A 12,184-nucleotide genomic window follows, 5' to 3' on the forward strand; every position below is an offset into this window, starting at 1 on the left:
CTCCCCAGGAACGCCCCCAGCAGAAGTGATCGCGAAATGCGACAGTTGTCACAGCAGCCCCTGTCGCAACGGCGGCACCTGTCGCGCCCGCGCCCGCGGCGGCCACGAGTGCGCCTGCGCGCGCGGGTACCATGGCGACGCCTGTCAACATCATATCGATGCCTGCTATGGATCCCCTTGTGCTCATGGCGTTTGTAGGGTGCTTGAAGAGGGGAGATTTCAGTGAGTTTAACTATTATTTTATTAGTATCCCTTAGGTATTGGGGTCCTTGGGTCGCTTGTTTGTTTGTTTGCGCGCGGTTGCCATGGCGACGCGTGTCTTGCGCGCGGTTATCATGGTTAGCTGGTAGATGGCGCTGGTCCGTTCTGATAATCTTTATGTCATTACTAGCTTCTGCCAGCGACTTCGTCCGCGTTAGATTTGCACTTTGTGCAAAGAGAGGCTATCCAGAGTTAAACGGCTTATTGTGAGCCAACCATAAAAGATAGACATATACTGTCATGGTATATTTTTTACATAATTTTAAGGAGAACATTTCCGTCATACATTTTTTCTACGTAGCTTAAGCCATTCAGGCTGCACACGCGACGGAAGCATAAAAAATAGAGTAATTTCTCCCGTTTTCCCAACATTTACCTTCACTGGTCTGCTCCTACTGGTCGTAGCGTGATGTTATATAGCCTATAGCCTTCCTCGATAACTGGACTATCCAACACAAAAAGAATTATTCAATTCGAACCAGAAGTTTCGGAGATTAGCGCGTTCAAACAAACAAACAAACAAACTCTTCAGCTTTATAATATTAGTATAGATTACTAGAATGGACCAGCGCTGATAGCTGCTGTAGATCGGAGCCAGCAACCAGCATTCGTTCTATATACGCCCAGTTTGGAAAAAGGCTAGGCAGATTATATAATTTCTCCAATATTTCCAGCTGCTCCTGCCAACCCGGTTACACAGGAGCTCGCTGCGAGGTCAACATCGACGACTGCGTGGCGAACAAGTGTCAGAACAACGCGACCTGTGTCGACCACCTCGAGGGGTACTCCTGTAGATGTGCGCCTGGGTTCATGGGTAAGTTCCACATAGATAAGATATTTGGCTGATATATGATAACGGCTAGGTAATTGTAGGTAAATGAGGTTTTAATACACATTTAACTTGGCAAATTCGTTACTTGACATCAACCTCATCATACTAGGCAATTGCCGTCCACTGCTGAACGTAGGCCTCCCCCAAGAAGCGCCAACAATCCTTTTTTTGGGTAGCCTGCATCCTTATATAATTAAAATTAACACAGAACTAATTGGTGCCATAGATAGTCTAGAGTCTAAGGCAGGATATAGGCTTTATTATCAAGTAAATATAAAACAGAATGCACAGTGTACCGATAATTATGTATATTGTGTATACAGGGTTATTGGTAAATCACTAACAACCTTGCAGGACTGTATTACTAAAGTCATAAACTACAACTTTTGTTCTATGACTTTTTATAAAACATAATACATTTGCCAAAAACAAACCTACAAGATTTCATTGGTCTATCTAACACATTTCAACTCTATTTTGCTATAGTGATAAGCACGCCCCTACCATTTCTTCACCAACAAAAGGCCCGATCGAGACCAGTCGAGCGATTAGTCGACCTTAGAGTGTGCGGACGAGTCGAGATTATCACACATTACAATAAATTCGTTTGGTGAACGGTTTGCATTTTTAGAATGAATGCAAGATCTTTGTCTACCCTACGCCTGCCGCGCACTATTCTCGTACCTAGTCATACTTTTGAATTGGTAACTCGCTACGCTACGATTTCCCGCCTTTTTACGAAAAGGTCAAATAAAAAAAAATAAAAAAACAAAATATCGTCTTCTTCACGTACTGTGTGCCTCGGTGGACGATCACTATCCCTGATGGCATGCCGGAATTGCCCGTAATCTCGTAACCGCTGTGTGGCGGCTAGCATTGTTACTCAGCTAGGTGTAGGGATGTTTGGGAATCGTATGGTGTATTGGCGACAGGCTTCCGAAACATTGCCATCACACCTAGCCAGCGTTCGCACCCGACATTTGAATATCGATACGCCATACTGTAAAGATAATTACGTTCGCACCACCGAATTTCCCTACAAGGACACGTATGATGCGACGCGGGCGCATAAAAACGACTGACGGCCGCTCGTAAATAGGTCAAACGCTCCCCAAAGCCCCGCTCACTGCTCCCCTCCGCTGTCTTTTGTACTACTGTTTACTGTGCTTCGCATAGACTTCGTAACTTTTAGAGCGTACACTTGAAATATTTTAATTTTTGTGTGAAAATTTTGATGAACTAAAATCTGAGAATTATTAAAAGTCATAGAACAAAAGTTTTAGTTTATGATATTAGTAATATGGTCCTGAGAGGTTGTTAGTGTTTTACCTATAACCCTGTATAACAGACTTTATTTATACGCACGATTTTATTTGCACGTTTCATACGTGCCACCAGATTTGTCAGATTAAAATCACAAGGAGTATTAAAAGCTCTTTCTCAACAGCTCTTTAGCGTGAAAGAGCAATACACATACTTGAATTTTTACAAACTTTCGCAATTACAATATACTTACAACTATATAATATTAATTTTTCCCTTAGAAAAAACTTCAGAAATCGGTCATTACTCCAGCCAAAATTACCTTCACAGACCATTCCCCACAACCTAATTCTCTAATACTACCCTATCTTCATCCCCAGGTGAATTCTGCGAGAAGAAGATCCCCTACTGCACGAAGGAGTTCAACCCTTGTGAGAACGGAGCCGTTTGTACTGATCACCACAGCCACTACACCTGCGCCTGCCCCAAGGGCTACTCCGGACAGAACTGCACTGTCAACGCTGATGACTGCATCAACCATATGTGTCAGGTATGTAATCATCTACCGAGCCTTTCCCCAACTATGGTGGAGTCGGCTTCCAGTCTAACAGGATGCAGCTGAGTACCAGTGTCTTACGCAACTGCCTATCTGACCTCCTCCACCGACCTCACATAGAAGATAGTCAATAAGGATAGGACATAAGGATAGTCCTTGAGGATAGTCCAGGAGAATAGTCCTTGAGGATAGTCTATGCGGATAGTGTGAAGATGTTTCACCAGTATGCTCTAAGACTCTAGTGAGAATGGAGCCATCTGTACTGATCACCACAGCCACTACACCTGCGCCTGTCCCAAGGGCTACTCCGGACAGAACTGCACTGTCAACGCTGATGACTGCATCAACCATATGTGCCAGGTATGTCATCATCTACTGAGCCTCTTCCCAAATATGTTGGGGTCGGCTCCCAGTCTCATGCAGCTGAGTAAGAGTGTTTTACGAGAAGCGACTGCCTCTCTAACCTTCTCCACCGACCTCACATAGAAGATAGTCCATGCGGATAGTCCATGAGGATACATGAGGATAGTCCACGAGGATAGTTCAAGAGGATAGTGCATGAGGATAGTCCATGAGGATAGTCAATGAGGAAAGTCCACGAGCAATTTTTAGGATTTTCCACGCGCAAGCTCTAAGACCCTTGTGAGAACGACGCCGTCTGCACTGATCACCACAGCCACTACACCTGCGCCTGCCCCAAGGGCTACTCCGGACAGAACTGCACTGTCAACGCTGATGACTGCATCAACCATATGTGCCAGGTATGTATTATGTATAGAGCCTTCAATATCAGGAGAAGTAGTATCCGGTTTGAAAAGACCCATCTTGTATTATATCGTCATCATCAGCCAATTACCGTCCACTGTCTATGGAAAATATATGTGGAAGAATGCTCTGACGACATCCGTGCACTCTTCAGAAGGTACATAAAGGTACCAGGTATTTGGCTGGTAAGAGTCTGGACACCTTTCCACCGACCTCACATGGAGGATAGTCCACAAGGATACTTGAGGATAGTCCATGAGGATACATGAGGATAGTCCATGAGGATAGTTCATGAGGATAGACCGTAAGTCACACATGGAACAGTATACGCTGTTTCAAGGCATATTATGAAGGAAGACTTGTATTTAAATTATTTTTTTACTTCCTCAGAACGGTGCAACATGCGTGGACGGGCTCGACGAGTACCGGTGCGCGTGCGCAGGCGGGCACGCGGGCCGCTACTGCGAGGCGGCCCCGCACGCCGCGCTCGGCACCTCGCCCTGCGCGCACCACGACTGCGTGCACGGCGTATGCTATCTGCCGCAGCCGCAGCCACAGGTACGTCATCATCCCTAGCACGGTGCAGCACGCGGCCGCTACTGCGAGGCGGCCCCGCACGCCGCGCTCGGCACCTCGCCCTGCGCGCACCACGACTGCGTGCACGGCGTATGCTATCTGCCGCAGCCGCAGCCACAGGTACGTCATCATCCCTAGCACGGTGCAGCACGCGCCGCTACTGCGAGGGGCGGCCACGCCGCGCTCGGCACCTCGCCCTGCGCGCACCACGACTGCGTGCACGGCGTATGCTATCTGCCGCAGCCGCAGCCACAGGTACGTCATCATCCCTAGCACGGTGCAGCACGCGGCACTGCGAGGCGGCCCGCACGCCGCGCTCGGCACCTCGCCCTGCGCGCACCACGACTGCGTGCACGGCGTATGCTATCTGCCGCAGCCGCAGCCACAGGTACGTCATCATCCCTAGCACGGTGCAGCACGCGGCCGCTACTGCGGGCCCCGCCGCGCTCGGCACCTCGCCCTGCGCGCACCACGACTGCGTGCACGGCGTATGCTATCTGCCGCAGCCGCAGCCACAGGTACGTCATCATCCCTAGCACGGTGCAGCACGCGGCCGCTACTGCGAGGCGGCCCCACGCCGCGCTCGGCACCTCGCCCTGCGCGCACCACGACTGCGTGCACGGCGTATGCTATCTGCCGCAGCCGCAGCCACAGGTACGTCATCATCCCTAGCACGGTGCAGCACGCGGCCGCTACTGCGAGGCGGCCCCGCACGCCGCGCTCGGCACCTCGCCCTGCGCGCACCACGACTGCGTGCACGGCGTATGCTATCTGCCGCAGCCGCAGCCACAGGTACGTCATCATCCCTAGCACGGTGCAGCACGCGGCCGCTACTGCGAGGCGGCCCCACGCCGCGCTCGGCACCTCCCTGCGCGCACCACGACTGCGTGCACGGCGTATGCTATCTGCCGCAGCCGCAGCCACAGGTACGTCATCATCCCTAGCACGGTGCAGCACGCGGCCGCTACTGCGAGGCGGCCCGCACGCCGCGCTCGGCACCTCGCCCTGCGCGCACCACGACTGCGTGCACGGCGTATGCTATCTGCCGCAGCCGCAGCCACAGGTACGTCATCATCCCTAGCACGGTGCAGCACGCGGCCGCTACTGCGAGGCGGCCCGCACGCCGCGCTCGGCACCTCGCCCTGCGCGCACCACGACTGCGTGCACGGCGTATGCTATCTGCCGCAGCCGCAGCCACAGGTACGTCATCATCCCTAGCACGGTGCAGCACGCGGCCGCTACTGCGAGGCGGCCGCGCCGCGCTCGGCACCTCGCCCTGCGCGCACCACTGCGTGCACGGCGTATGCTATCTGCCGCAGCCGCAGCCACAGGTACGTCATCATCCCTAGCACGGTGCAGCACGCGGCCGCTACTGCGAGGCGGCCCCGCCGCGCTCGGCACCTCGCCCTGCGCGCACCACGACTGCGTGCACGGCGTATGCTATCTGCCGCAGCCGCAGCCACAGGTACGTCATCATCCCTAGCACGGTGCAGCACGCGGCCGCTACTGCGAGGCGGCCCCACGCCGCGCTCGGCACCTCGCCCTGCGCGCACCACGACTGCGTGCACGGCGTATGCTATCTGCCGCAGCCGCAGCCACAGGTACGTCATCATCCCTAGCACGGTGCAGCACGCGGCCGCTACTGCGAGGCGGCCCACGCCGCGCTCGGCACCTCGCCCTGCGCGCACCACGACTGCGTGCACGGCGTATGCTATCTGCCGCAGCCGCAGCCACAGGTACGTCATCATCCCTAGCACGGTGCAGCACGCGGCCGCTACTGCGAGGCGGCCCGCCGCGCTCGGCACCTCGCCCTGCGCACCACGACTGCGTGCACGGCGTATGCTATCTGCCGCAGCCGCAGCCACAGGTACGTCATCATCCCTAGCACGGTGCAGCACGCGGCCGCTACTGCGAGGCGGCCCCGCACGCCGCGCTCGGCACCTCGCCCTGCGCACCACGACTGCGCGTATGCTATCTGCCGCAGCCGCAGCCACAGGTACGTCATCATCCCTAGCATTGCAGCACGCGGCCGCTACTGCGAGGCGGCCCCGCACGCCGCGCTCGGCACCGCCCTGCGCGCACCACGACTGCGTGCACGGCGTATGCTATCTGCCGCAGCCGCAGCCACAGGTACGTCATCATCCCTAGCACGGTGCAGCACGCGGCCGCTACTGCGAGGCGGCCGCACGCCGCGCTCGGCACCTCGCCCTGCGCGCACCACGACTGCGTGCACGGCGTATGCTATCTGCCGCAGCCGCAGCCACAGGTACGTCATCATCCCTAGCACGGTGCAGCACGCGGCCGCTACTGCGAGGCGGCCCGCCGCGCTCGGCACCTCGCCCTGCGCGCACCACGACTGCGTGCACGGCGTATGCTATCTGCCGCAGCCGCAGCCACAGGTACGTCATCATCCCTAGCACGGTGCAGCACGCGGCCGCTACTGCGAGGCGGCCCCGCCGCGCTCGGCACCTCGCCCTGCGCGCACCACGACTGCGTGCACGGCGTATGCTATCTGCCGCAGCCGCAGCCACAGGTACGTCATCATCCCTAGCACGGTGCAGCACGCGGCCGCTACTGCGAGGCGGCCCCGCACGCCGCGCTCGGCACCTCGCCCTGCGCGCACCACGACTGCGTGCACGGCGTATGCTATCTGCCGCAGCCGCAGCCACAGGTACTGTTGCTGTTACTGTTATAGTTATCGGCACGAATCTTGAGCTCTGACCCACATCTGCGCAGAAGTGATTCATTAGCAAAGAACCAATCCCGAGTAACTATAACGCGTTGCACTGCGGGCCAACCACCGCTTTAGCCCGCCTCCGCGCCTTACTTCTTACCACAAAAGGGACCAATAAATTACTTCTGCGCAGGTGAAGGTCAGAGCTCAAGATTCGTGCCGGTAACTTTTTTTATACAGCCTTTTTATCGCCCCACTGCTGGGCTGCGGCCTCCTCTCACACGGAGAAGGATTGAGCATTAATCACCACGCTTGCTCAATGCGGGTTGGTGATTTCAGACTTTATAGTCCAGGTTTCCTCGAGATGTTTTCCTTCACCTTTTTATCAGCCATTGGTGTCCAAGATATACTTAGAAAGTACATACTAACTTAGAAAAGTTGCATTGGTACTTGCCTGACCTGGAATGAACTCACACCCTCATACTCGAGAGATTGGTTCTTTACCCACTAGGCCACCACGACTTTCACGAGCACCCTTAGATACTTGTAAATAAAGAAGTAATGTATTTTCAGGATGACATCATAATGGATCGTCCTCTAATGAGTTCAGCCAATGATTACCTCTGCAAGTGTGCACCTGGATATTCAGGTAAGATCCCATTCAGAAATGAGCCTCTATAACTACCTCTTAAATTATTCCTGCACGAAACTGTTGATTTTTAAGGAAAATTGCACAAAAATCTTCTATTTTGCATCACGTCATCAATGTAAAAAGCAAATCATTTTGAAAGCGGATAACCTTTCTTTCCGAGGTGCGTTTTCTACAGACAGGAATTTGACAATAACTTTTATGGGTCTAAAGAACGTTAAAATACAAATAAAGATAAAGATAAAAAGTTATTCAAAGTAGGCTGAAAAACAAATTAATAAAAGACGGATCCAAAAACCCATCTCCACTTTTTTTAACCACGTCAAAATCATCAAATGACCCCTCCCGGTTCGGGTTAGCAGCGGTGAGGGAGTGTCAGACTCTTACTGACTAAACACCGTCGTGTTCCGTCGTAGGCCTTTTATGTACCAGCGCCGCGGTAACTCGCGCGAACAATCCCGCAGCGCGCCCTTCTTCACTTCCTATTTGTTTTTGTTATCTCTGACAAACAAATCCATAGTTGTTTGTCATGTTTTAGATTCGTGTAAAAAGCCACGATGCTCAGCAATTATCTATCTTTAAATCTATGTATGTTTTGCAGGCCGTCTCTGTGAATATCTGACTTCTCTTACGTTCAGTCACAATGATTCTCTGGTAGAATTGGAACCGCTGAGAACTACGCCTCAAGCCAATGTCACATTGGGTAAGTTGCTTCTTCTATTCTCTCTAACTTTAACATAATCCATAAATATATAGGTGAGGAAACCATGGTCAGAAGCATAGTCTGACACCAGTCTAGCCAAAGGGGTATTGGGTTGCCCGGGTAACTGGGTTGGGGAGATCAGATAGGGCAATCGCTTATGTACTCCCTTATGTACTCGTCCTATGTACTCCCTTATGTACTCTGCTTATGTACTTCTTTATGTACTCTTCCTATGTACTCTGCCTATGTACTCCCTTAGGGAGTACTCTAGTAGAGTACAGAGTAAGGAAGAGTACATAAGGGAGTCTCCCTTGTGCACTCTTCATATGTATATCTTCATTTACCCTGCCTATGTTCTCTGCCTATTACTCCCTTTGTAAGGTCCAGTTAGATCCTTACACTGTAAGTTTTTAGTAGTAGAAGTTGGAGTAGCACACAGAAAGATCACAAGTTATAGTTTTTAGTTGCGTATATTAAGTTCCGTAAGAGTTACAAGCAAAGTTTGCAGTGTTTCTTTACTTGACGTTTTCACGGTTGAAAAAGTACTACTGACTTAACAGCTATAATAAGTTAAATTATATGCTATGCATTGGCTGACGCGCATTCGATATTGCTGCGTCAACCAAACATGCGATGTGCGGTTGTGAAACCGTACACCCTTATGTACTCTATATTAATATTTTTTCTTCACTATTTCTTGCAGTATTCAGCACAACACAATTACATGGAGTGTTGATGTACTTCGGCGAGAACGAGCATCTTGCCGTCGAGCTGTTCAATGGACGAATCCGGATCAGCTATGATATAGGCAACCATCCCACCTCTACTATGTATAGGTATGTATTATATATATTTTTATATTTACTAATATAATAAAGAGGACCTTAAAGGCTCCAAAACGATTGAACTGATTTGAAGAATTATTTTACTGCTGGGAACCTACACTCTCCTTGAGTAACATAGGCAGTTTTCTCCGGGAAGAAGTTCACCTGGGCCGCGGGTGAAATCGCAAGAAATTGTTTATATTTATAACATTACTCTCTGTCTTTAATATGGCTATATAAAACGTAATTTAGCCCAACATCGAAGCTGTTCAATTATAAATCACCACACTTGCTCAATATGGGTTGCTAATTTAAGACTTTATGGTCCAGGTTTCCTCAGATGTTTTCCTTCACCTTCAATCAGTTTTTGGTATCTAAGATATACTTAGAAAGTACATGGAAGAATAGTAAAATAGTTCCAATTTGTTCACAGTTTTGAGATGGTGTCGGATGGCAACTACCACAAGGCAGAACTGATAGCTATCAAGAAGAACTTTACTCTGAAAGTAGACGACGGTCCAGCCAGATCTATCATCAATGAAGGTAGGTAACAAGACTTCACCAAAAGAGTGAGAAAGTATTCTATATTAAATATTCTATGGTCTTCTTAGGTCTTCTACTGAGTATGAAATTCTATTGGATGCTTTAAAACTTCTCAAATTTGCTTATCGTGTGTGCAGCCAATAGGTACTCTGAAAGGTAACTAACATAACTTGAAATATGTATAACTTGAATATGTTTACATTTAAATATAACCCACAATGCTACCTTTTTTTTAACGACGTCAAAAATCATCAAATGATCCGCTGTGGGTTAGCAGCGGTGAGGGAGTGTCAGACTCTTACTGACTAAAAACCGTCGTGTTCCGTCGTAGGCCGCGTATGTACCAGGGCCGCGGTAACTCGAGAGAACAATCCCGCAGCACCCTAAAAGCTAGCTTGAAGCGATTTCTTCTGTCCTTCTTTCAACTCCAAGATAGCTTAAGAAAAACCATTGTTTCCTTCTATAGGTCCCAAGGAATACCTTCGATTGGAAAGGCCGATGTATCTCGGTGGAGTGCCAGAAGATATCGCTAAGGAAGCGTTCAGCAAATGGCATCTGCGAAACATCACCAGCTTTAAAGGTAATATCTAATTGGAAGCCATCAATCATCAATGATTCTTTAGCTCTATTAAAAGCACTGTTTGTTGGGAAATTATCAAATGCTCCTCCCGCTGTGGGTGCAGCGCTCGGGAGTGTCAGACTCTTACTGACTAAAACCCTCCATGTTCCTTCTGAAGCCCTTTATGTACCAGCGCCGCGGTAACTCGCGCGAACAATCCCGCAGCCTAGGAAAGATTCAGACCAGATAAGACCTGATTATTTCTTGAGAAATGACAATAAGTCTTGCTATTTCATCATCAGCCTTTTATTTTCCACTGCAGGAAATAGGCCACTATTTTAGAGGCTGGTACCATGGGATGGGATGGGGTTGCCCGGGTAACTGAGTTGAGGAGGTCAGATAGGCAATCGCTCCTTGTAAAGCACTGGTGCTCAGCCGCATCCGGTTAGACTGAAAGCCGACCCCGACATAGTTGGGAAAAGGCTCGGGAGATGATGATGACATAATATGAATTACTTTTTTCCCAAAATCGTCCAGGATGTATGAAAGCAGCCTGGATAAACCACAAGCGAGTGGACTACGTGAACGCGGTCCGAGTCCAGCGCACCTCAGCCGGCTGCGGCGAAGATGAGCCCACCAGCTCCATGGCAGCTACTGTGTTCGTGCAGGAGGACGCTGGGAGACATAACCAGGTCAGTCTGATGATGGAGAGCATACAGATTCTTAGGTCTAACTTAAAATAGTTAAAAAAAAACTAAAAAACACGCTTTTTATTCCAAACAGCCAGTCCGCCATCTTGGGGAGGCCGCCATATTGGATTTGTAATAACGTTTTTAGCTAGTCATTGTTCTGTCATCAGAACTCAGACCGTGTGCAAAATTTCATCCTAATCGGAGACCGGGAAATCGGAATTCCAATGTTTTCTTACATATATACATAGTTGCTAATATAAGCGTGCTAAACACTTTTTTTATATAAAAATGTACAAAAAACAGCTCCCAAGACGGACTCCTAATATATGAAGGGGCGGGCCCTTCATATATTCCTATGTGTTTTTGCTGGGAAAAAGAATTGGATTGTGTGGTTTGCTATAGGTTTATTGTAGAGCAGTGAGTAGTAATTATCTGAAAATATATAAATTTGCTCGGGGCGACAAATGGTGGAAAAGTGCGCGTTTTTGGGGTTAAAAAGTGCTGTTTTTCAGAGTTCCTTTAACCCCTTGTATGCCAGTGCGCAGATCTACGCGAGACACAACGAATTTTCTATTGTTCTCTAATTAGCGGCATACAAGAGGTTAAAGAAGTGAATTTTGATTTCTCGCGTGTTACATGTATATGTGAGCCTTTTGGGTACAACCAAACCCTTCATTTTTATCACATAAGCATAGCTGTTTCCTTTACTTCCCAGGATCCCTGCGTACCCAACCCGTGTGCTCGTGGCGGACGCTGCGTCCGCGAGGAAGGTTCGCCGTCCGACTACACTTGTCGCTGCCGAGCCGGCACTGCAGGCCCTCAGTGTGAGCTTAGGGCTTCTATCAGTGAGTATCTGTTCTGTTCTTTTTATTTGTGACTCATCCTTATTATTATTTATTTATGTTGTAGTTTTCTTATTCTTCTCTATAAAGCATTAATTATTTTATACCGATCGACGACACCCGCAACTCCTCATAGGTCCATTTGGAAACCAGCGTCAGGCACTAGCTGTCTGGCGTAATGCTGAACTGGATCTATTTGGCGCAATATTTTGTTATTGTTGTATTTTTATTCCATGTGTATGTACTTATGTCTTGTGCCAAATTTTTTTTTTCTTTTTTCTGTTCCGATCTGTTGTGTTCTGATTTGTTCTAATCTGTTCCGACCTGTTCTGATTTGATCAGTTCCGGCTGTGCCAATCTGCTAATACTATTCCTAACGTAACAGTCGGGGCACATCATACCCAGTCGGAACACGTGGTAACATTTTTACAAACAGATCTATGTG

General features: G+C 49.5%; 2 protein-coding genes across 2 annotated transcripts in view; both read left to right on the forward strand.

Annotated features, from left to right (window-relative positions):
- Positions 1–12,184, forward strand: part of Sli (slit) — a 122,238-nt gene that overhangs the window by 104,541 nt on the left and 5,513 nt on the right. Inside the window, exons 24-34 of the mRNA XM_064042978.1 lie at positions 9–222; positions 936–1,075; positions 2,737–2,906; positions 4,068–4,235; positions 7,501–7,576; positions 8,178–8,279; positions 8,983–9,115; positions 9,537–9,646; positions 10,113–10,226; positions 10,743–10,897; positions 11,613–11,742. Coding sequence (XP_063899048.1) covers positions 9–222; positions 936–1,075; positions 2,737–2,906; positions 4,068–4,235; positions 7,501–7,576; positions 8,178–8,279; positions 8,983–9,115; positions 9,537–9,646; positions 10,113–10,226; positions 10,743–10,897; positions 11,613–11,742 — 1,512 coding nt within the window. The remainder of the gene's footprint in view (positions 1–8; positions 223–935; positions 1,076–2,736; positions 2,907–4,067; positions 4,236–7,500; positions 7,577–8,177; positions 8,280–8,982; positions 9,116–9,536; positions 9,647–10,112; positions 10,227–10,742; positions 10,898–11,612; positions 11,743–12,184) is intronic.
- The window catches only part of LOC110380860 (grpE protein homolog, mitochondrial), a 120,007-nt gene that overhangs the window by 83,381 nt on the left and 24,442 nt on the right, over positions 1–12,184 (forward strand). The gene's annotated exons all lie outside the window — the stretch shown is intronic.

The sequence above is a fragment of the Helicoverpa armigera genome, chromosome 30 (assembly GCF_030705265.1).
Source record: "Helicoverpa armigera isolate CAAS_96S chromosome 30, ASM3070526v1, whole genome shotgun sequence".
Taxonomy (NCBI): Eukaryota; Metazoa; Arthropoda; class Insecta; order Lepidoptera; family Noctuidae; genus Helicoverpa; species Helicoverpa armigera.